The sequence below is a fragment of the Dermacentor silvarum genome, chromosome 9 (assembly GCF_013339745.2).
Source record: "Dermacentor silvarum isolate Dsil-2018 chromosome 9, BIME_Dsil_1.4, whole genome shotgun sequence".
Classification (NCBI taxonomy): Eukaryota; Metazoa; Arthropoda; class Arachnida; order Ixodida; family Ixodidae; genus Dermacentor; species Dermacentor silvarum.
The window spans coordinates 146,809,174-146,833,932 of record NC_051162.1 but is presented as its reverse complement, the minus strand read 5'-3'; the positions used below and the strand labels follow the sequence as shown (position 1 = coordinate 146,833,932).

At 44.8% G+C, this 24,759-nt stretch overlaps 1 protein-coding gene across 2 annotated transcripts in view; it reads left to right on the top strand.

Annotated features, from left to right (window-relative positions):
* Positions 1-5,404: 5,404 nt before the first annotated feature.
* Positions 5,405-24,759, top strand: part of LOC119464509 (glutamine-dependent NAD(+) synthetase-like) — a 36,144-nt gene continuing 16,789 nt past the window's right edge. Inside the window, exons 1-16 of one of the 2 annotated variants that reach the window (XM_037725512.2) lie at positions 5,405-5,560; positions 6,146-6,236; positions 6,333-6,393; positions 7,313-7,429; positions 8,423-8,476; positions 8,612-8,753; positions 8,952-9,040; positions 10,353-10,470; positions 11,179-11,310; positions 15,132-15,206; positions 19,066-19,190; positions 20,770-20,921; positions 21,799-21,967; positions 22,982-23,224; positions 24,385-24,516; positions 24,613-24,682. In XM_037725512.2, coding sequence (XP_037581440.1) covers positions 6,152-6,236; positions 6,333-6,393; positions 7,313-7,429; positions 8,423-8,476; positions 8,612-8,753; positions 8,952-9,040; positions 10,353-10,470; positions 11,179-11,310; positions 15,132-15,206; positions 19,066-19,190; positions 20,770-20,921; positions 21,799-21,967; positions 22,982-23,224; positions 24,385-24,516; positions 24,613-24,682 — 1,764 coding nt within the window. In that variant the 5' untranslated portion in view covers positions 5,405-5,560; positions 6,146-6,151. Of the gene's footprint in view, positions 5,561-5,586; positions 5,717-6,145; positions 6,237-6,332; positions 6,394-7,312; positions 7,430-8,422; positions 8,477-8,611; positions 8,754-8,951; positions 9,041-10,352; positions 10,471-11,178; positions 11,311-15,131; positions 15,207-19,065; positions 19,191-20,769; positions 20,922-21,798; positions 21,968-22,981; positions 23,225-24,384; positions 24,517-24,612; positions 24,683-24,759 lie in introns of those variants that run through there. The other variant, XM_037725514.2, reaches the window with a different exon arrangement.

Genomic DNA, 24,759 nt, shown 5'->3' with positions numbered 1-24,759 from the left:
GGGGGGACGAGTTGTTTTGGTGTTGCTGACCTAGAGCGGGGGGTCCTTTCTTCCTTTCGTCGCGTCTGCAAGGCCATGAACATACAAAGAAGGGAGAATGCCCTTCACGCGGTTTATATTACCCGCCGTGTTCTGAATGTGCCAAGACTCCAGTAGCAGCCTTTTCCTACCACGACTATTCACTAAGCGTTGTGCAGCGGTCTTAGATTTCAGATTACTGAAGCCATGCATCCATGCATCCATTCTTCGGTTCGCACCTTTCACGGCTACGCGACGTTTGTTAACACTATAAACATCTCGTTCATGGCCCGTATTCACAAAATATGTCGCACCGCACACCACCACGACCGCATTCCGATGAAGGCGCAATGAAAAAAAAAATGCCCTGTATTATGATTCGGGTGATGATGGCCAAAATTAATCCGGAGCACCCCCTCTATACGGCATCGTAGCCCGTGCGTTGCTTCGTGAGATTAAACCCTGTCACTTAACTTAGTTTTGTATTTGACACTGCAAATGCTCGTATAAGAAGAGATACTGACCATTCATAGCATAGAGACGAGCGACGCCATCCGTTCTATACTTTTATCGCTCTTCACAGGACACGCGAAATTCACATAATTGCTGCTTGAAAAACGCCTGGCTTAGCTGCTACACGATTACGCCATGCCAGGAAGAACGCTTAGGAACGCATCGCTTTTACCTGTCGAAAACGTCGGTTTCGCTGCTTTAGCAGTAGCGCAAAATGAAAACATTTCGGGAAACGTTGCGAAAAAAAGTAAGGAAAACCGAACAGATGTGCGCGCGGAAGAATTTCGTGGCAACGGTCCCTGCTTTACGACAAAGGATGACTATATAGCTGCCTGATAGCACTTTTTATCTGCTCTTATCAGCTGTTTCTGCACAGCTCAAACGGGATTGAGCAGAAGCTAAAGAAGCGCCATGGTGCCTTTGATGTAACCTTATCAGTCAGGGACTCGCGTTTCAACACTCTACGACCTCACCATTCGGTGAAGTGAAAGAGGGCGTTCAACCAAACGTTTGAAATCGCAACTCTACCTCATATTTTACCGCGTAGAAGTCGGAGCGTACATACTCGACCACGCCACTTTTTTAAAAGGTAACGGAAATTTGAACTTTATTTCTCATTAGTTTTTTTTTGGAATTTCGTGGGTGTTTCTCACCATTGATTTATTTTCGAGCAATCGGTGCATTCTGGTTGTCAACATGTGATGTCAAAAGTGATGATTATCGGTGTTTTAAAAAGCAGTCGGTTTGAATCGACTTGCGTAAATTCTTTAAATGAGGCTTAAGATGAGATTGTGGAAGTGAACTATTAAGCTGCAGTGCAATGGATAAGTTGCACGAAAGTCTTCACACGTTTCTACAGCCTCGCAAAAGAAGTGAAGACATTTCTCACTAAACAAGCGGCCCGGGCGTCAGCTGTCCGACAATTAGTGGCTCTGGAAATTGATGTTTTGCGTTGGCCCTACCGGTCACATGAATAACTTGAATGCAGTAATTTCAGGTGAAGCAGTTTATTCATGTTGTACACGCCTTTATCAATACGTTCTGAGCGAATCTGCATCGGTTTGAGAAATATACACAAGCCCAAATCATCGCGAACCTTAAAAAAATTAAATTCTGGGGTTTTGCGTATACCGCAACAGTGATAGGTGCGCTGTAGTGGGGGAGACTCCGGATTAATTTCGACCGCCTGGGGGTTCCTTAACGTGCACCTAAGGAGCACTGCTTGGGGCAGCACTGCTCCAGTGAAGCAGTATACAGTAACTTAACCGTGCCCCAAGCAACAGCGCATATCCTAGCGCCCCTGGCGGCATCGGTGCGAAATGCGACAGCGCCCGGCGAGGGAAGTGCTCCACGCTTACCACACCTACTCTTTCTAGCCATCCTACCACTGGGATGAGAATGTGGCAAATCTACCTCTATACATCCGCACAAAATTTTGGCAAGCAGCGGCAGTGCTTGAGCCCGCCGCGGTTGCCCCAATGGCTATGGCCACTTATGTCATTGCAACGGCTGCAACGGCCGTGTCTCAATGAGGGCGAAATGCAAAAAAAAATACCCTGTACTTAAATTTAAGTGCACGTTAAAGAACTCCAGGTGGTCTAAATTAATCCGGAGTCACACCCACTACTGCCCCCCTCATAATCAGATCGCGGTTCCGCTGCGCAGAACCCCAGGATTAAGTTTTTGATCAATAGGGATCTAAACTGTGGAGAACACAAGTACTGGACGGCTTGGCATTCAGACATTGCTGCAGGAAATATAGGAAATGTTGAGGGAGTGGTTCTGTGACAGCGCATATATTACACATAGGTATAAAAAAGGTTAAAACTCTTGTTCTGCGAATCTTTCAATTTGTAAAATCACCACCAATGGAACTCCCATTAACCGCTAACGCTTGATATTCCTTTTATGCGCATTATTTTCTACACCAAATCTTTTATTTCCCTTGAAATGCTTTTTACTACCCCGCGTGAGCCGTACGTGCGCTCTTATATGGCGGACGCCGTATCATATATGACGTGGTTGTCCCCACCCTGCACGAATCGGTGGGAGATGAGGATATCGAGGCACCCTACCGAGCCCTAGAGTTACTGCATAGGCTCCCCTTAGGGAGACTCCCTAAAGTGAGCCTATACAGTAACTCTAGGGACGTGGATTTGGACACCACCTATTCCCCATTTCCCCAAACATAGTTAGGCCAGCGTGTCATCACCTTGCATAATAACCATTTGCGTTAATAGCGTATGTTACTTTTATTTGCTTTCGCTTGGAATTTGTCCTGTTCTTTAGCGAGTCGCGAGTAACTTCTTGGGACTTCAAATATGGAGAGCGAGCTTTGTGTTGTGGTATCCCGAAACGAGCGGCGACGTCTTTTTTTTTTTTTTTTTTTCTCAGATCGACACCGCTTGCAAGCTCAAGTGAGAGACTGTAGCTTTTAATACTACCGCCTCATCGAAACTCACGCTTGTCACTTGCCACACGAGGCGGGGACCGTTGGCACTATAGTTTTGGTGACAGCAGAAATTGCACACGACAAACCAAATCGGGCGCCGACGCAAGGCGCGGAATACGGAACTATGCGGTGTATACAATGTTCCGTACTTAGCAGAATTTCCATTCTTATGGAGGAAAATTCCCTATATGATACAATTTTTTACCTCATTATTCTCAAACATCCCCGCAAATATATCTGCACATACACACATATATAAGATATATATATATATATATATATATATATATATATATATATATCTGGGCAACTGTAAATATTAGAAATTTATCTTCAAAATCATTACACAGTTTATTAAACATCTCGGTCGGAGAGCAATATGAGCATTCCGTTTCTAATGTGACACTTTCTAATGTTGGTTCCCGGCATATCATCCGCGCAGACAAAGCTCTAGCATCAACTGACGTTGATGACTTGCAGCTTTTGAGTGATTCTGAGTAGGAAATCTTCACAAATATTGCCGAAACAAACTGCATACCGGCTTTTCAATTTGGCCCGTACTGAAAATTATGTGCTGTGGGTCGTCAAAGTGATGACTTGCTCAAAGGAAATATTTAATTAATCAATCCTAAAATCCCCTGCAATATCGCAAAGCTTCCCTTTCTCTCCTTCGTCCATTACTGCAGCAAAAAATTCCGCAAAAAAAAAAAAAAGGAGAGTTCCCTGCACGCAAAGCGCCAATACATGTGTCTCGTAGTGCCTCCGATCGACAGCATTCACTAACCTCTACTAGGGTGGCTAGAAGGGGAGGTGTGAATACCGGCGGCGCTTTCCTGCAGGCGCGCGTGACCCCCTTGCGCACCGATGCCACCAGGGGAAATATGGCGCTACCGCTCGCGGCGCGGGAAGCATAGCCGCGCCGGCCTGCCGGCCTCGTCTCGCCTCCGTGCCTTCGCCGTCAGTTTTGGTCTCGTCGCCTGTTTTGTGGTGTTTCTCGCGATACATAGCGTGTTGCACAGCGTCGTCGTGGCATTGCCAATTGCCATCCTAGTATTATTCACGAGGCCTTTGGAGAAGGACTTGCCAGCTGTGCATCTACTTGGCTGGGCAGCTTCACAACGAAACCGTTCTGGAATCTAAAGAACAAACAGAAGGGACCTTGGGGGCCTTTTATATCTATCAGTCTATCAGAACCATTCTACAAGCTGGTCAATTAATGCCCTTATTGAAAACAAACTCACTCGTTTGCATGCCAAAGCTGTGGCAAAGTTTATGCAGTTGATCAATTGGTGATGTGCCAAAAATTGGTTGCCTATAGAGCATTCTGCTGCCCTGACAGCATCAGTTGAATGTTTTTATTGCGTAACAAGGATTCATTTTTTGCTTAAAGGTGTCACGCAGCAGGGCACTGAGAATAAACTAAAAACACTGAAATATTGCGTGTTGTAGATCAAATTTTCCCATAGTTGTTTTCCTCACTTAAATAAACTATTTTATGACCAGATCTGTTGCTGTCTGAAATCATAGTAAATTGCTTATTTGAGCGTCGAAAGGACATGCTACACGTCTTCAAGCGCTGGCACAAAGTGGTTTGTACGTCGAGAAGTAATCGGGTAATGACTGCAGTTTACACGTCGTACGTACGGCACCGGCACGCATAGGGTGATTACTGCTGACCTCGACGACGACGGTCGCATTTTGAGGGAGTCGAAATGTAAGGCACCTGTGTGCCGTAAGGTGTTAGTGCGCGTTAAAGAACCCGAAGTGGTCGTAATTATTCCAGAGCCCCCAGCCCCTATGATCCTGATCCGGAGGACAAAAAAAAGAGAGAGAGAAACCGCGTTTGAATCTATCGACGCAATGCGAACTGGGCCCCTAAAATCTCACAGGAGTAGTGATGTGGGCTGATAAAACGTTGATTTCATGCATAAAGACGTATATTCCATGACGCTCGCAGACAACGCGCGATACCCGAGGCTGGCGATGCGCTAATTTCGGTTGCGTGCCTTCCCGCGCCTCGGTCAACAGCGCCGCCCTGCGGCATCGGTGCGCTGAGGGGTCACGCTTGCGCCGCCGGTATTCACACCTCCCCTTCTAGCCACCCTACCTCTACTCCAAAAATCTGGCAGCAATCTCGGAGGCTTTGTGTAACTCTGCCCGCATAGCGGGAGTTCTAAACCCTACTGCGCGCTCTGATCTGGCGATGAAGTGTACTACGGCCGATACGCTTGGTTTCAATCGTGATACCTACAAAGCAAGAAAGCAGATAGTCATCACAGAACACCTATGACCAAATGCTAGACAGCTCTTCTACAGAAATTCTAGAGTTCCTGCACCAACCGGCCCAACTTTGTACCCTACTGAATTTTAGGTACAGTGGCGCCATCCATAGGAAGCGACGCCAACCAAAGCGAGAACCTTGCATTAATGGAGGCGTGCCGTCGCCGTGTTTGCTGGTTTGCTGGCTGTAGCTGCCGCTTCGTGCTACTTTGCGTGCCCCGAAAGTAAACTTTCCCGCTAGCAGTACCGGCTTCGCGCCTCGTGCATCGTTGATCAGGGTCCCCTGTTACGCATTCGGTGAGTCGGGCACGCGCTTCATGTCCAATTCGTCGCGGTGTGACTCCGTGTATTTTGCACGCGGCGACACACGCATCGGCGACAGCTGTTTTCGTTTTGTCGGAAAGAAAGGAGGACGCTTTCGCGGGCGCCGCTGCTGTTTGAACAAGTGGCGCGGTACGTGCTTTTTTCGTCGATCCCTTGGCTTCTTCTTGAAAAACCGCGAGCGAGCGCGAGCTTCTTGTCCATGTGACGGCCTACGGAAACTTGCAGTTACGGCTACCCGTGAACACGGTCATTACGTGCTAGTGAGATACGTTGAAGGCCGCGTCAAGGATTGTTCGAAACCAATGCATGTGCAACCTTGACTTGCGCGGAATGCTTGAGCTGACTCAGTGCCAACGCGTGCCGTCCAAATAGTACGAGCAACAAGTAGCAGTAGTAGTTTATAAAGGAACTCGAGAACTGCTGCTTACTCAGTGCGGTAGCATACCATTTGTATTTTCGCTCTCTACATTTAGTTCGCGTCGATCGCGAAGTCAAGCTTTGCTGTTTTATAATAAACGTGTTCTAATCACCTAAGCTTGTCGATTGTTTTGTTTGCAGGTCGCAATGGGACGAAAAGTGACTCTCGCTGTGTGCACACTGAACCAGTGGGCTCTCGATTTTGATGGAAACTACAAGCGAATCCTCAAAAGTGAATACATCTTCCAATCGCACGCATCATTCACATTCTTTTGCTAGCTCAGAAGTGCTTTTTTCTCATTTCTTTGAACGTTTCTTCTTTAATCAGGTATCAAGGAGGCAAAGGCAAGGGGGGCATCCTTTCGATCAGGCCCTGAACTGGAAGTAACGTAGGTTTTTTTTTTTTTTTTTTTTCTGTCATTTGTTGGCGTAGTGCTCAGGTGTACTTGGCGCTGTCACACCTCTTTAAAGAGAATACAAGCTTTCGTGTAATGACAATGGGAATACAGACAGTTTAAGTTAGATAGTATATCACAGAAACGTCAGGCATCTACGCTGTTACTCGATCAATTAATTATCAAAGCTGAAAGTTGCATTGCCAGCTAAAAGAGCTGCCACAATAATATTTGTTGGCTGGAACAGTCATATAATGGGTACAATGAATGTTTAACCGTCGTGTCTAAGGAAAGGTCAAGGAAGCAAGGTCACGCAGCCGTTGTGACACTGAATTGCTGTCCGATCCCTGTCGTTTTTATGCCTTGCTCTTCTGTCTTCACTATCAGGCTAATGTTGTGCGTGTTAGCATGTGCAATTATGGGACTCGCATTGAAGCATGTTTGCGCAACACAGCTTTAAAGCTCGCCCAGGAATCAATGCTAAGCCAACTGAAGCTTAGAAACTCAAGATGATGTTTAATTATCATCTAATCCCAATTGCATGCTACCACCACCTGCGAGATTCCCATCTTTATGATTGGTCAGGCCAGTGTGCAGCTGTGGCCGCAGGATTCCTCTATTTGAGTATTTCTCACATTCACTGAGAGTAAAGGGGGTCACACAGCTTCCCTTTGAAGATCAGTCATGCCCAACACATACACTGAGAATTTCCTTGCAGAAAGTACGAATGCACACTAGATTATTTCTACAAAATGTATTCTGTTGGTGCAAGACATCAGTCTTTTCCACTTTATTGCAAGAAAAGAGTAGATATAGTGATAATGCTGAAAGCCAAATGTTTTTTTTTTTTTTTTGCCGGTTTTATTTTGTTTTATTTTTGTGGAGGAATTCATTGACGTGTTCACCTTTTCAGGGGATATGGATGTGCCGACCACTTCCATGAAAGCGACACTCTTCTTCACTCCTGGGAAGTCCTTGCCTCTCTGCTTCGTGATCCGACATGCGAGGGGATTATGGTCGACGTTGGAATGTAAGTTGGTCAACCTTTGCCTCCTCATTCACGCATCTTCCACATCCTATTCTTCATATTGTCACAGTGTAGAGATGGTCAAGAAATTGAAACACTACCGGAAATACTACCAGCGGTGCGTAAGTGCAAACACCTGTTGCAAGTCGAAATAGAAGAAGCAGCTTTATACTGCGACATAGGCACAGGGGGAGTCATTCAATTACATACTATAAAAACTAGTACGGTAATTTTTTTCTTTTTTTTTTCAAATGCCCCATCGATGTGCATAAAGCCGGCTCGGTTATATTTATTAACTATTTCAGTTAAAATTTATACCATCTAATGGTATAGATGTACGTTTGCCACTGCTGTAAAAAAATGCTTTTTGATGTACCAGGATGTGCTCCAAAAGGTCAAATGGCTGTTCTGCCACTGATAAGGTCATATTGAGGATTAATAAAAGTACCATAGTATTTGCCTGATTCTAATGAGCCCTCGATTGTAACGAGGACTCATTGTCAAGATCTTTCATGAACAAAAATGGAAAATGCAGTGCTTTCAATTGTAACGTGCACCCCGATTTTCCTACATGAACCAGTCGTAAATGCAACACTCTTGATTTTATGCTCACCAGATTTACATGGTAATAGAGAGAAATAGCGATTCGTTTGCACTTCGAAAAAAACAAAATTTCAACTCTGAGGTGACTGGAGGTGCAATTTGACAAACTTCTGACACTTGCACAAGCTTCCAACGCCTTTAGTTCAGCAAAGCAGGACATTGTAAGGTTGGATGCTAAATCTGAAGGGGAGGGTTGAATTTGGACACCACCTATTACAGTTTTGCTTTTACACTTGATTCTAGCGCATTTGTCATACTTTAGTGAAGTTTCCTAGAAAATATGTGCGCATTACGGTCGAGTAAGTACGGTACATTTTGCTTTTCGGACAATTGCAGATCACAATCAGAAGCTAAAAATATATATAGTTAACTCTGTCTTCTCTTTCTTTGCAGGCCTGTTATGCACAGAAACGTCACTTACAACTGCAGAGTCATCTTCTTAAACAAGTGAGTTTTCCGAGGCACCAAGCAGTGACGCATTTCATCGTATGAACCTGAAATAATGTGTACATAGTGCTTTGCACTAGCCGCTACTTGTTATTGATTTGACGCTTTACTACCCAAAGTTTCCGAATTCTGCAGGAAAATTCTGCTGATTCGTCCCAAGCTCATGATGTGTGACGACGGCTGCTACCGCGAGTCACGCTGGTTCACGCCGTGGCAGAAGCCTCATCGCGTTGAAGAATTTTTTCTGCCTCGCATGATCTCCGAAATAACTGACCAGGTTTGTTTTCACTCCTCACATGTCTGTTTCTGAAAAAAAAAAAAACTTACCCTTCCCTTTAGTTCTGTTCTTTGCAGCAATGTTGAAACATAATCATACATGACCACAAATGTCATTGGCCCCTGACGAATGCATTAGCACAGCAGCTGCACTGATTGGTGACCTTCACTATGTTTGTTATGTTCCTAAATCTTGCAGAAAGTGGTGCCAATCGGAGACGCCCTCATCTCAACGAAAGATACGTGCATTGGATTTGAAATTTGCGAAGAGCTCTGGAATCCCCTGAGGTACTCGACTACAAACACATCATAATGTTTAATTCCTATAGACTAAAAGTTTCTGGGGGTCACAAGCAGTGTGCGCGTGACCCCCAGAAGCTTTTGGTCGTATGTGTTCGGCACTTTAGTTTGCCCAGAAAAAGATTGCTTTTTCTCCATTAGGCCAACAATGGGTATATCTGCTTAAAGTGTCCAACTACAGTCGACTCCCATTATTTCGACCCTTGCAGATTTGGTCAAATTAGTAAACTGTGGCAAAATGAACAAATTCAAATCTTTTTTTTGTTGTTATAAGAAGTCTGTAAAGCCTTCTTGCTTTTTTCTATTGAATCATCATTTAACCAGCATGCAGCGAAGAGCACCGTCATGTTTAAACACTGCCCTCAGCATTGGATTGAAATGAAATCTTGTGAAAGTTCTCACTAGAAAAAAAGAAGTAAAACAGCTTCATGCCTAGGGAAGCAGTAGCGCCGTCTAATGAATTTCTTTTGTTTGCAAGCTTTTAGTAACCGTTGCAAACATAAGGGGGCGCCGTTGAGGGTCAGTAGGAATCCAGTGAACCGAAACAGCACGCTTTTACGTTCCATGTAAACGAGCTTTCCTTCCATAGCAATGTGTACACTCTGGTCGAGGCTTTCCTGTGCATTCGAATGAGCAGAAAAAACGTATTAACCGAGGTTGAATTAACGGGAATCGATTGTATTAGAAATGTGCGTTTTACCTTGAGCAGTATGTAGCATTTATTGCACATTTGGAACTAACATTTTTTGTTTACAAAACTGGGATATAACTATAAAGCAATATTGGTAGCAGCTAGAGAGTCGTGCTTATAAGAAAGCTATTGCAACTTGGTTATTCTGATTGTCACTCCCTAAATTTAGCACTGTGTTCAAGAAGTGAAACTGTAACTCTCTTGGAACCTGTGTGTGTAAATATAGGAAGGATGTGTCATTGGCAGATGTGTAAGCGTTGGTTGTCATAGCACAGAACCCTGACAGGCACCTGCAGCAAAAACGTCTGCAGTCGTTGAAACTTGTTACAAAATTGTGTACAAAGCTGCTAAACTTTTGATACTGTGCAATGTGTACTAGAGCAAAGCAAGTTGACTGGAAGTAACGTCGTTATCAAATTTAACGTGCAGTACTACGAAAATGCCTATAAGATGTTATCAATACACAAGCTCGTGCAGTTGTGTACAGGCAGACAGCATTAAAGGATACGCTTGTAAAAGCAGGCAGGCCAGTGACTTTGCTGATGCTTGTGGTTTTTATCAGCCCCTGTTATTAAGAAAAACGTGTTTGTTTCATTCAAATGACATCAGCTCCCACATAATGGCGTCGCTGGATGGTGCTGAGATCATAGTCAATGGAAGTGGATCTTATCATGAGCTGCGAAAGAACTATGTTGTGTGCGACAGAATCAAGTCAGCTACAGCAAAGGTGAGCATTTCATTTCTTGAGCTAAGTGCTCCTTCATGTTGTTAATATCAATCTGTTTAGATTACATTAACAACTATGGATTGTGTTCAAATGCTGCAGCAAACACTTCTTCAGTGCAGTCCACTTACAAAAGCAATGCTTTACTGTGTTGAACTGTAATAGCTTTTTCTGAACACATGATAATAGAAGAAGTATAGGCCACTAACCACACAATGCACACAGGTATGAAAGAAACGACCTACCATTGCCACTAATGGGTTCAGAAAGCCCTACTGGCAAAATAAGTAACTATTTTTTATCCCGGTTTTCGCAAGGTAAATTTCATACATACTATGTTACTGGATTACATCTCACAATACTTTGCACCTTATTATCATATCCTGTATTGTACACCACATCTTTTATTTCCATGTTAGCCCTTTAGATATTGCTCTTACTTGTTCTATTAATGAAACATTTAATGAACCAATGCTGGTTTTCGCATTGTAGACTTTTTTTCTTCCCCTAGATAAGACAGAATGTGCTGCACCCTAAATCGTACTTTTGTACTGAACCCCACACTACCTATAGGCTGTAATTACTACTAACATTCTATGCATATCTGTATTACGACATTTGAATCCAAGGTAATTAGAACTGGAAGATACCAGTAGCTTTTGTCGTGTTGAGAAATATAGATACGCTTGGTTGTCACCTGTCCTCCGGCAGTGCGGCGGCATCTACATGTTTTCCAACCTGAGAGGCTGCGATGGCGAACGTGTCTACTACCAGGGTTGCTCCAGCATCGCCATCAATGGAGAGTTTGCTGCCATAGCCAAGCAGTTTGCCTTGGAAGAAGTTGTAAGCATCTGCGAACCTACTTTGTTTCTTCTGAAACTCAGTGCCACTGATGGTCTGTTAGCTGCCATTAGTACGAATAAAAATGTGGATGTAGGGTTGCTAACCTTTGCATTGACGAAGTTGAGACAATTTGGGGAGGGGGGCGGCTGGCAACGACTGACCTTGTCAGTTCCAAGAGCCGTCATTCTGCACGCGCAACTTTCTCACAGTTTTTTTTTTAGTCCTACCGTGTTGCCATTTACAACAATAGGGAACTAGTTGTCTAACACCGTTACCCATACAAATATATGCACTTTGATCCTAGTTTACAACTTGTGTAAATTAGACCACAGAAAAAGATGTTATGCAGATTTGCTGGTGCGAATGTTTGCCATAGTGATGCCCAGGCTAGGCAGGAAAGCCATGGCTTCGGAAATGTGAATACGGGTAAGCGCCTATGATGCAGGGAGCATTTTTTTTTTTAACTCGTTGCAGCAAACACAGGGATCCTTTTTTACTGCAATTTTTGGGTTCTAAAAGGTTGTCAGGTTGGGGAGCATGCAAAAACCTACTCACACTTGATTATTCTGTTTGATCAGCTTTTCTCTGTGCAAGCTGGTCTATTCGCGGGTGTCTAGAACTGGCGTCGGAGCCATCACGAGCTCTGTGCAGTACTTGTGCAGTGATGTACGGTGTTGCGTGATGAATAAGGGCATTTGCACAGGTAGGGTTTCAAAAGTGATAGGTTAGACTGCTAGTGAAATTTCTGCCGAACATTGGTCTGAAATAGACTTTGGTGCTCTTGTGTGAGCGAAAACTCCAAACGACTTGAAGCATTGCTCGTAAAAAGTCGTACACATGCTTTCAAAATTCTGATGGATAAAATCAGCCTACGGGGAGAAAAAATGAAGGTGCACTTCTATTAGCTGAACAGAATCATTAACACGGCGCACACTCCTGAGCATGTACCGATGTCTGAGACATCGTTAAAACAACATGGAAATCGGATTGGAAAATTATGCAATCTGACAGAAAGAAGCTTCTGTGTGTTCACTGCTGCTGTCATTTAAACAGTATGTTGCCTAGCCTACCAAAGCACAATTTTAAACTTTTTTTTTATTGGGGGAAGTACTAGGACCACTGCAGGCAAATTTCAGTGATACTGCTTGTTGAAGTTTTATTTTTCCAGATTTCCATATGTGCTAAAAAGTGTCAAATCTGACAGTTAAAGTTCAGTCATCATTTCGTACTGTACATGGTGTTACTCGTGGAACATTTCCAACAGCAATGTTTCATAATGTGTCGAAAAACTGTCACTCAAATTGATCGATTTCTTTGGACCCAATATTGAAAGAATTAAACAATAGATGCAGACACAGAACTTTTAACAACGACCTTTGGGTGCGCTGGGTGAATTCAGCACTGCCTTTGTTTGAATTTCCTTTTAGTTCATCAGAATGAAATAAATGTGATATGCATTGTCTTATTTATGTCATCATTCAAGATGCGCTTGTGATATCAGGGCATCAGTGCTTCTCAAATGTTGTATAGCCACACGAGCAAAGATGGGTCCATCCTATCAGAGCACATGTGTATGAACTGATTACTGAGGACAGCATCATAGCCGTGAGCACATCTCACATGACTCGGCGAGCGAGAGCATTGCCTAGCAACCACCTCGCGGAGCGGCGCGTGCTTCGCCTCCTCTCCGTGCTGTACACATGTTCCCTTGACATTTGACGTTGAGAGGGAAGGAGAGCATGTGCACGGCGCACGCTTTGCTCGGGAGAGAGAAAAAATAAATGAGAGCGAGAGAGAGAGAAAGAAATTATAGCAGCACCAACGAGGCAACGCGCAGAACTGCTGCCAACGCCGTTTGCTTTTTCCCGTGTTTGTGCCGCGGTGTCCATGACTGCAGCAGGCGCCTCTGGCAGCGGCTCGGCAGGTTTCGACCAGCCATGCCTCGGCAAGTGTGGAGGCGCTGCTTGGCCGTGACATCACCGGGGAGATAAAGCTTATAGCCGCCGCGACGGCGGCAGAACTCTCGTTGACTCTGTGGCGAGTACATGTAGCCTTGACATGGGACGACCAAAAAATATCCAGACACCCGAAGAAGAAGCCATTCATCTTAAAGCGCGTCGCGCGGCCAAGCGAGAATCTGCGCGTCGACGGCGAGCCGATTCAGAATACCGTGCCTAGCAGCACTTAGCATTTCCTAGCAAAACTTAGCCAAGCCTAGTAAAATCTTGAAGAAGCTAGGTCGATCACCAGCTCCGCTGTTTACTCCAGCCTTTCACCACTAGTGCAAGCTGCCCACGTTTTTTTTTTTTTTCTTACATTAAGAATGTGTGTGTTGCAGAAGTGTAATTTACTAGTATGGTAAAGTACCACTTGAACGAATGTCAGTTAAAAGAACTATTCAGTTGTACGAACTTTTTTTAAATCCCCTGCCAAAGTGCCATTGGACCCAATGCTAACGCATTTCAGTTTAACGAAATATAGTGTATAGCGCATTTCAGTTCTACAAACATATTTTGGGACTTCATCCAATGCCTCCCACGTCATATTGATCACATTTACAACTGCACGTTATGTAGCATAGCTTTAGCGTGGCGCCACTTCGTGATAAGTTCCACCAGCGGCGTGCCACCGACGCCTATCGCAGAGGCCATTATTTTACGCTGATAATGGTTCTCCATACCACGTGATGAACAGTCGGACCCCTTCGGCTTTGAACTGGATTGGCTGGCTACGTACGTATTTTTGTAACCAAATGGAGCCACAGCCGCAGTGACGGCTGCAGCCTTAGCCCTGCAACCGCATGCCCGTTATGAGTGCCAAACGGAAGCGCCTGTCTTTAGACGAAAAACTGGATGTTTTGTGTAGGCTGGACTCCGGGCAACGTCACGTTAACGTTGCAGAGGCATTTGGGATCCCGGCGTCATCATTGTCGACAATTAAGAGCCAGCGTCAAGCAATCGCGGCCACATCGGAAAGTGCTTCAATAAAATTATTGCTGGGCGAGTTGGTTCATACTTCAAGGAAAGTAAATGTACTGCGCAAGATTCAAACAAGGACGAAGTGAGGGACACGGACAAGTGCTAAAGGGACACGGTAGCACTTGTCAATGTCCCTCACTTCGTCCTTGTTTGAATCTTGCGCAGTATATTTGTTTTCCTCGAAATTGGAAAGTGCGCAGCTCGGGCCTGCACGCAAGAGACTGTACACTGGATATTTCAGTGAAGTAGACGACGCTTTTGCCACATGGCTAAAAAATTTACGATCCAGAAACATTCCGGTTTCAGGACCCTTGATTCAAGAGAAGGCTGTGGAATTCGCAGCACTTTTCGATGTCACTGGCTTTGACGCAAGCAGTGGATTGTTGCATCGCTTTTGGGCACTTTATGGAATCGCATGGAAACAGGTGTGTGGACCACTGCAGTCCTAAGTGCACAAGTGCAGGAACAGATTGCTGCAATCTTCAAAACATGCTAAATAAGCAGAAATTCACATTCAAATGAGCAGCATTGCAAACAGAAGGGTTCAAATTTCATTTCAACCACTGATCTTTAGCTCCTGATAGCAAGTTGCGACATAGCTATTTCAGTTCAGCGAAACTTTCACTCAAGTTCAACTTTCACTTTAACGAACTTTTTCCTGGGGTCCCCTGAAGTTCGTTCAAGTTAAGTTTCACTGTATAGCTTAAGTAATTTTTCTATTTAGTGTTCCTCGAAATGGAAGAATGGCGTGACATCAGTTGCGAGCTGAAATAATAGTGACCTGGGAATAATTCATTTGTAGTGAAGTGAGATTAAATACAAAACCTTTTTTGTATTTTACAGGAAGTCACAACTGCTACATTAGACCTGGAGGATGTCAGAGCCTACAAAGTAAAGAACAGAAGTCGAACGTTGAAAGTGAGTGCTTTGTCTTGGCTGAAGTAATGAATTGAAAAAATTTGAGAAATGCTCCTGTTGCAAGCCTTTTATTTGCAGGTGATTCCAGTGTCAGCAAGCTGATACATGCAATGTTCATTACCACTTTCTTTTTTGACATGGCACAGCCTTTGGGGATCACAACCTTGTGACAGTACTGTTAGCACTCAAAGACGAGCTGCAACAAAATTTAGCTACACATAAAAATCTTAATTTCAGATACAGTAAAAGCTCGATGATACGATCACGGCTAATACGAATTTCCGGATGATACGAATTTTTCTGTGGTCCCGGCCGAGCCCCATTACTTTGCAACGTGCTAGAGAACGGTTGTTACGAATCGATTTTCAGCCTGCCTCGGTTGATACGAATAAACGGCGCCCCACCGACGGTCGCGAAAGACAACAGCGCGCAGTCACGCGCTTTCTCTCCTTCTCTTTTGGTGCGGAGGCGCGGCGCCAGACAGCGCGGACTCCGCGACTGGGCGCGAAGAGTTTGAAGCGGTGGCGCTTTTGGTGCTTTTGTACTTTTCCTCCTTTTCTGCGTCAGATGGAGTGGCTGCTGCGCTTCGGGCCGCGTTCTTCGTGTTTGCGCCATTTTGCCTAGTCGCAGCGAGCTATGTCTCGCAAGCGGAAAGCACTCTCCTTTAAAGAGAAATTAGACATTCTTCGAAAGGTCGATGAGGATCCCAAGAGGAAGCGGACGGAGTTGGCTAAGGAGCTAGGCCTCGCAACGTCAACACTGAGCACAATCGTTGTACAGCGAGACTATCATGAAAAACGTCCTTTCGTTCAACGTCAACGCGAAGCAAGCGAATTCGAACACGCTTATTTCTAACATACCGCGCACCGACAATGCTTTTATCAGCGCGCCAAATCACGCGGCGGCGCCTCCGACCGGCATTGCTCCGACACCGCCATAGAGCAAAAGCTCAGGAGAGACCCCTCAATGCCGCGCGCGAAGGAACGGGGGAAAAAATAAAGAACCCTGCGGCGGAAATTTCCTTCTCTCTCAAATTGCAAGGTCGCCGTTTCTGCATCGCGCCGGAACAAGCGTGTACTTGCCGACTAGAGTGTTCTAGACAACCGTATTCTAGCACACACTAGTGCCGACGTCTCAGCCACGCGGATAAAATGGCAGTGAACCCTTCTCCTCTATTTTCTAGTCACATGTTGACCTTGCACGCTGCGGCAGCAGCGCAGAGGGAAGCAGCGGCGGAAGCACAGTCGGGCCAACGAAACTGCCACGCCCGCAAACGCTCGCTTCCCGATAACGGCAGAAAACGAAACTTCAGGGGGCAGCTAAAACAAGCTGGCGCCAGCACCGCGGCGGGCGCGCACGGAGTCGAAGGTGAGAGAGCTACGAGGGAGTTGAGAGGGAGGGCGAGGGGAGCCACCGAAGCGGCGGAGTTGACGCCGCAAAATCCGCTTCCCTGCCGCCCTCCTCCCTCACCTTCGACGGTCTCCGCGCGCACCCGTGTGCCGGCGCCGCCCGCTCGCTCCCTGAAGCTTCGTTTTCTGTTGTTATCGGGAAGCGACCGTTAGCCGGCGTGGGCAGTTTCGTAGCCCGCGCTTGCTATGCGCTTGCGCGCCGCGATATTTCACGACTCGCACCGTTCGTGCATCGTGCTATGGTGCACGAATACTTCAAAAATACGTCCTTTTAATTCGAACAAATTTTCGGGCCCCTTCGAGTTCGAATTATCGAGATTCGACAGTAGTTTTAATTGTGTTTCGATGATACGAATTTCGGCTAATACGAATATTTTTCGTGACCCCGTGAGATTCGTATCATCGAGCTTTTACTGTAGTGTATTTTACATTTAAAATGTGAATGGGGGGATACTTAGTGAAAGGCTTGGAAAAAGTAGACATTTTTAGTAATATTCAAACTAAAGTAACTTACACAGATCCCAGGCACCATAGAAATTGGCATGCATGACGTTTTCTTTTCTTTATTGTGTGTGTGTGTACGTGCGTGCAAGGAATGCCACGGTTTCTTTAGGAACCATTTGTTTTTATTTTCACTGGGAAGTGGCTCGCTCAATGAAAACTTGTGGTGCTCCAACACTGCAGACGTGTCCGACAGGAAACAATCTATAGCACACATTGCACTCCAAAGTCAGCCTGCACGAGCAATTGTTTTCACCCGCAAAGGCAGAGTCTGGTTTCACCGCTAGCTCTTCAGTGCGTATCTATGACGTTCAGCTTCACATATATGAGCAAGTGTGCACTCGCCTTCCAAGCCATTCTTTGCTGCGTACTGGCACTGCGTTTTTGGGCTTAAGGGTAATCGTGCACACTGGTGCTTATCGCCTCCACAGGATGCAGCTGCACTTCACCCTTAAAAGGTTTATGAGCCAACGTGCACTGGGATTCTAAATCCTGCATTGCTGTGTAATGAAGATGTTCCTCTTCCACTCAATGCTTCTGTCTTTTGTGCACTTTGTATGCACTTCAGCCCCTCGCTCTTCGGTCTGCCCTTGGTGTGTAATGTCCCTTGTTGCCCCGGGCCATCTTGGTTAGTACTAGCTCTGGGACCAGTTTGCACTATCCCCAGGACTTACCTCTTTTTTTTTTGCTGGTGTAATTTACATCCACATATATATATATATCAGGCAAGATACCAAATCAGCAGCAGCCACGTAAAACCTTAGGGGGTTAGGCAAAGAAAGATTTACTTTTAGAATTAGACAATTATCAGACCTGTAGTTTTGCCAAGATTGCTTGCATAATGTATAATTATCATTTATAACCGCTTTAGTTCAAATGAAATCTCGTCAGAGTCGGCCCTTTAAAGAAGCACTCCTACACTTATGAAGGGTGTGGAATGCGTCTGGTAGGACGCCTCTTCTAAAATAATTTCCAGATAAAAGCTTTTGCATGTGCCTTGTATTGTTATCAACAACCACATGATGCTGCTGTCACAGCCTTGTGGCGTTCCTCTCATTTTAATCGATTTTACTGCACTCAAATCTGTGCGCTGTGACCATGTTTCAGTGAATAATGCCCACCGTGCTTCACCAATCACAGCACCAACCTTGTTTACTGACTTGACGTCAAAATCACGTAGCGCGACCTTCTGTCATACCGTTCATACCAGTGGCAATATCATCAGTACAGTGATATTGTTCTTTGCTACCAGGTAGCGCTACCACCCCATCACTGATTAGATAGATTTCTCGACTCATATTTTTTTTGCCTGAGGAACTGGTTAGCTATGATGTTCTGAGAAATCCATCCAGTTTCCATCTTGCTTGCTCGCACGTAAAAGTAAGAAAAAAGTGGGGAGGGTTTGGAAAAGTTGAAAGAAAGATCAGGAGGTCATTCGAGCAGAATTGTGAGCTCCCAGCTGCATTTACAGGAATATAATTTGGCTCGGTTGTTCATAACAGTATTACTTAGTGACTGCGCAAGTTTTTTTTCTTACCATGGACCATGTTCAAGATATGCTGCAGGCCCTTTAACTCACTGTGTTAGCTCGCAATGTTTTTATGGCTATCGAGGCTATACCAGTGTTTGTTGAACATGCATCACACATGCTTGGCCCACTAATAACTTGGCAACACAAAAAACATCAAACTTTAGAAGTCCTACAGCAGAAAAAAAAAAATTTTTGTAGAATGAAATTTCTGCCCATTCGACATGGCAACTTTCAGAGTTGTGGCGTGATAATTAAAAAGCAGAATGAGTTTGGGTTGCCGTTAAATGGCGCACTTTCTTTTAGTGCATGATTTATTGTCATTTACTATCATACTATTGCCATAATCATTTTAGAAAACACTGCAGTTTTCAGTGTCACAAATCACACTTGCAGTGACTGTTCTTGACAATCATTTCAGGGCGCTGAATCGGAAGGCTACCCACGCGTTGTGGTCGACTACTCACTATCCAGCACAGCCGACATGTCCGTTGCACCTAGTCCGATAATCAGCTGGGCCTTCCCAACACCAGAAGAAGAGATTGCGTGAGTACCCAAGACATGATTATAACTGCTTACTCGAGAGGTAGATTCTCAAGTCATTTGCTCACTTTCTCGTTAAAAGCAAACTGTAATCTCATGCTGGAATGAAACTTTTAACTGGAGGAAGCAGAGCGGAGTACCTCCAACATTTTGCTACTGGAAATTGCTACGTGTGGCCGTGCCTTAACCCAAGCATCGAATTTCGTACAGTGCAGGGAAAACTGCTGCTCTTGTCAAGTAACTAGGAATGGAGACTGGAAGAAAGGCTTTTCGTTGTCTGTCACTGACCCTCCTGTGCACGACACCAGTTTAATGGAAAGGTGATCGTAAAAGCAATGACGCACGGAGCACAGGCTTTTTTTTTTTTCCTTTCCTGAGACACACAGCAGGCTCTCATTCCTGGTTGACTGTCAGTATGCACAGGCTTCACTGCACTGCATGGTATTAGTGAGACAGAGTGCAGGTATTGACTGGCGTCTGAAGGTGCACTTACACAAGATTTCAAAGTTTAAACATGTGGGTCATTCAGCTCATCTGTACACACGGATGCTATCGACTTAATAATAATCCAAACATGGGTTGTAACACATTCTGTGTTCATTTTAAAAATTCACGCCAATAGCTGATGTTAAACCACAGCACTTTGCAGCATGTAAGCATCCCATGACATGGACAGACTTTTTGCAAGGCACTTTCCTTGTGCTTATCATGTAGCCAGCTTGCTGGCATTGCCAATAGAAGTGTGACGGATTGGGCTAGTTTATGCTTGTCCTCACTTGTCCTTGTCGCATCTATCTGTGTCCTTTGTCTTGCATTGTACCTTGTCATCATACAAAGTCGCCAACTAGCCCATCCATCACGACGCTTGTCCTTATTGTGTCTATGTCCTGCGTCTTGCATTTGCATTGTACTCAAGCAGTATTGCCAATAGAGATGAGAGTTGGGCGAGTTAGAGACCATTCGTAATGGCGAACCGGCGCAACAGGTGACAAATAAAGAGTAAGAAATTACCGTATTTATTCAAGTATAAGGCGAGGCATTTATCCCAGAATTTTTAGCCTAGAAGTCATCCCCTGCCTTATACGCCAATTTTGCCTTTAGGTGTGGCTTCACGGCAGCCAAATTTCGTCTTACCGTGTGGCTTTACGGCAGCGCACGCCACCGTGCCGTGAAGCCACATTATAAGGAGAAATTCGCGCTGCCATGAAGCCACACCTAAAGGCAAAATTCGTATGTAACCTGCATTTCACGTGTTCTAGCTCCCTTCCCCCCTATTTCATGGTGGCCATTTTGCATTTTCGCTGTGTTAGTAATTCATTATTTCAGGCGATCCCCGCCAAGTCTTGATAATCCGTCGGCTACTCTGTATCGCCTTATATTGGAGTGCATACTCACGTTTCTTTTCTTGGGTCCCCCCAGTTGCACCCTCGTCTTATAATCATGACCGTCTTATAATCGAATAAATACGGTACACAGGATGACAGCTATCCTCCATAACCCTTTGGCTTTGCTCTTCAGCTGTTGTCAGTTGCGCTGTTTCACCACCACGACATTGCCCAGCTCACTGCGGCTTGATGTGCAGCTTGGGACCTGCCTGCTGGCTCTGGGACTACCTGCGACGCAGTGGGCAGGGCGGGTTCTTTGTCCCGCTGAGCGGTGGCATTGACAGCGCCAGCGTCGCAACAATCGTGTTTTCTATGTGTCGCCTGGTCTGTGCAGCCGTCAAGAACGGCGGTAAGTTAAGCTCAAGTCTTGCAAATGCACATACCTACTGTTTTTACCCGACTCTATAGCACACCATCTTTCCCAAAGAAATGGGTTTGAAAATTGCCTGCACATTGCGATCTGATACGAGACAAAACCACCGTTCACATGGTTGGCAACAACCTACCTTCAGATCCAGCATTGTCATCATTATCATCGCAAGATGGCAACAGCGGACGTTTTCATGACAGTGACAACGCTTTACTTTCAATATGATAAGTCACATGGAAAAGACATTATTTTACACACTAAGTTAGTGTCAGTAAAGCCACTTCGTACCTTTCTGCTGTTCCCAGAAACTTGTGTGCATTGCAGGAGGAGCTAGTAAAGTGGTAAAGTGGCACAGGCCCCCGTACTGTTCACAATTGTAGCAGAGTCATTAAAGAAGTGCAAAATATCAGACAGGATGGTTGCATGAAGCACAACATAGTTTCTTCCAGAGACAGCGATAAAGAGCTGTCTGACAGGCACAACTGTGGCAATTAACTATGAATAAATTTCCATTCTGTGAAGGTAAATTCTGTGGGTTTCACTCTGACTGCAAAAATCAGTGGCATGCTACTTTTTACATGGTAAAAAATTGGGTGCACATTATACATGGGTGCAATTTTTTTTTACTTTGCAATTTAGTTTGAACACTAAAAAGTAAAAACTAGCCACAAATTGTATTCAGGAGTGAATTAGAATCAGGTATATTATATGTTAATTTGTAGACGATCCCCATCGTTCACAGTATGTCATCCTGTCTGTGATGTACTTGTTAGCAGTTTAGCTAATGTGTATCCATTACCAGTTTTTGCCACTGTTCTGGTGTCCTCTGCACAATGCAGTGCTCTCTTTATCCCAGACCCGGACGTTTTGAGGGACGCCAGACGCATTGTGGGCGACCCTGAATATGTGCCAAAGGAGCCGCGAGAACTCTGCAACCGAGTCCTTGTCACGTGCTACATGGGCACAGAGAACTCATCACGTGAGACTCGAGCACTGTCCAAGGACATGGCCAACCAGATCGGAAGGTGAAGAGACAGTGCACATACTTATGAGAAACATATTGCGAGGTTACAGCGGTGACAGAAAGGTTGCATTGTGTCTGTACCACAAAAAAAATTCTACTTTTACATCAACTCGGAAGGCTTTGTAAAACCAGATAAAGGAACACTTGGATAATTATACAGTACTTGCAGGAGTACTGACCAATCGCGGGTCATTACCTCTGACCTGCACTACAAGAAACAATGGGGCACCACACATTAGCAAAAAATTGGTTTATTTACACTACTCCTCCAGCAACATCGACCTTGCTTTGAGACGTTTGACCTGATAATGAAAATTTTTCACACTTTAATGTCAAATTGCCATGTTTCTTTTACCTGCGAATGCTCCTGAAATTTTAGTAGAGTTTATAAATTTGGGCTCGTTTACAATTTTATATTGGTGTTGCATCAAATTTTACAAAATGTAAATTTTGTTTGCAAATGTTTTCAAGCTGATGAAAGATGGGTCGAAGTGAGATTGCAAAAAATGCATGCGAAAGGAAAATTTTGATGGTATCTGCACCACCCTCTTGTAGCAGTGCAATACACCATGTACCAGAGTTGTAACTGCTTCGAGCTAGTTTATTCAGTGAAGTTTCTGAACCAGGTGAAACCGGCAGCAGCGGAGCCACTGATAAAGTCACTCATATGAAAACAATGTTGTCAGTCTCTGCTGTTCCATGTTTGCTGCATCTAAAGGTAAATCTTCGTTAATAATGTGTGTATGTATGCAACATAAGGTGTGCGCTCAGATCAAACTTAAATGCATGCTTTCCACCCCCTCCCTACCCCTCTTGTCGTGTGTGCTTGATTTTTATGAATCCTAAAGTTCACAGGTTGGCAATTTTCTCTATGGTCCTAGTCGCGAAGCTGTGGTGGCCATTGAAGGCTATAGAATGCAGTTGAAGTATTGCTCATGCCATACACTTTCCTGTGAAGAGCAGTTACAAAATACCATGCTGAATTTCATTTTCTCTTTCTCCTTTTTTGCTGCAGCTATCACATGACAGTAGCCATTGATGCCGCTGTAACCGCTGTTGTTGCAATCTTTTCAACGCTGACGGGTCGCATTCCCAAATTTCGTGTCTTGGGCGGTGGCTCGCGAGAAGACCTGGCTCTGCAGAATGTCCAGGCCAGGCTACGAATGGTCCTGGCCTACTTGTTCGCGCAACTCATCCTTTGGGCTCGAGACCGACCGGGTGGTCTATTGGTCCTGGCCACTGGCAACGTGGATGAAGGGTATGTTGCAGTCAGTCATCACTGTGGCTTCCGCATCGGAGGGAGAAAGTATGAATATTTTTTAAGAGTGAAGCTGTTTAAGCCAGCCGTAATTTATGGTGCATATCAAGAAACTACCAAGAAAGAGAAGAAAAGAAACTTTTTTGCCGAGACGGGATTCGAACCCGCGAACGCCCGGTCCCAAAGCGAGCGTCGTAACCACTAGGCTATACAGCCACGCTTGCAGAACATGCATTTATGCGAACCATATGACTGCGTTTGAGCGTCGTCATCTTCATCCACAGCTGGTGCATTCGTACGCTCGTGCTCTGCGACGTGAAAAGGTTTTGCGCGCTATGAGAGCGAGCAAGAGAGAGACGCATTCACGAAGCAGGTCTCCTGGAACGCGGTGTTGGCATTGGAATGTGGTGTCGGTGTTGCAAACTGTCCTATGCAACACGCAGTGGCGGTCGTAATTCCGAGGTGCACGAAAAGAAATTATCATCATCATGAGTAATAAGATGAAAAGTTCGCACGCACTTCTGGAAAATGCTGGGTTACTATCACCCAGCTTCACTCGTTGCGCGGCTGAGTGCAAGGTTACGCGTCTTTTTTTCAAAAGCGGCCATGACATGAAATGTAATGACCATGCTGATTTGAAGCCTACATTGGCAGTGACTCAGGAGAGCTGCTCTAATTGTGCCTCGTCAGAAAGCAACTTTGGTGACTTCATGCATCAGAGCAGTAAACATTTTTCACGTCAAGAAAGTTTTTAAGTGGCCCAAATCATCCAAAACAGTTTTCAGGCTCAAGAAGAAGTTTTCACGTTGCAAATAAGATCACATTTTGCGCTCTATTAATTTACTGGGAAGCACACAAGTTTTTATTCCATTTGTATTATTATCATGCACTGTGCACCTTATGCTTTCTGCAAAAAGCAAGCGTAACAAAGAGCCCAGTCCAGTGGTGTGGAACATAGTTACAGATTGGTTAACTGCTTATTAAACAGCATTACAAGCTGTCTGCGAACAAGAAATAAACCTCCACTCACATTTGCAAACCCAGTTGCCGAGACCACTGCATCCATTTGATGGCAACATTGGCATACAGAGCAGTCTTGTCTGATCACTTATGCTTACAGATTTTTCAGCTTGCCGAACCTGTCATGTGCTTTCACGCAGGCTTCGTGGCTACCTAACAAAGTATGACTGTTCAAGTGGGGACATCAACCCAATAGGTGGCATCAGCAAAGTTGACTTGAAGCGGTTCCTGAAATACGCCTGCGAAACTTTCAAGTTGTCGGCACTCAACGAGTGAGTAGCTTTATGTGTTGCACGTTTACCTGAAGCACTTGGCACATAATTTGCATGGAAATGTGAACATGTTGCCATCATTTCAAAATGTTTCAGTATACTGAAGGCCACCCCGACTGCAGAATTGACTCCGCTGAAAGACGGGCACACCATACAAAGTGATGAGGTGTGTATGATCATTAATTCATTGTCTTAGCTTTAAGTACTGATTAATTGAGTTTCGTTTCAATCTACTATAGGAAT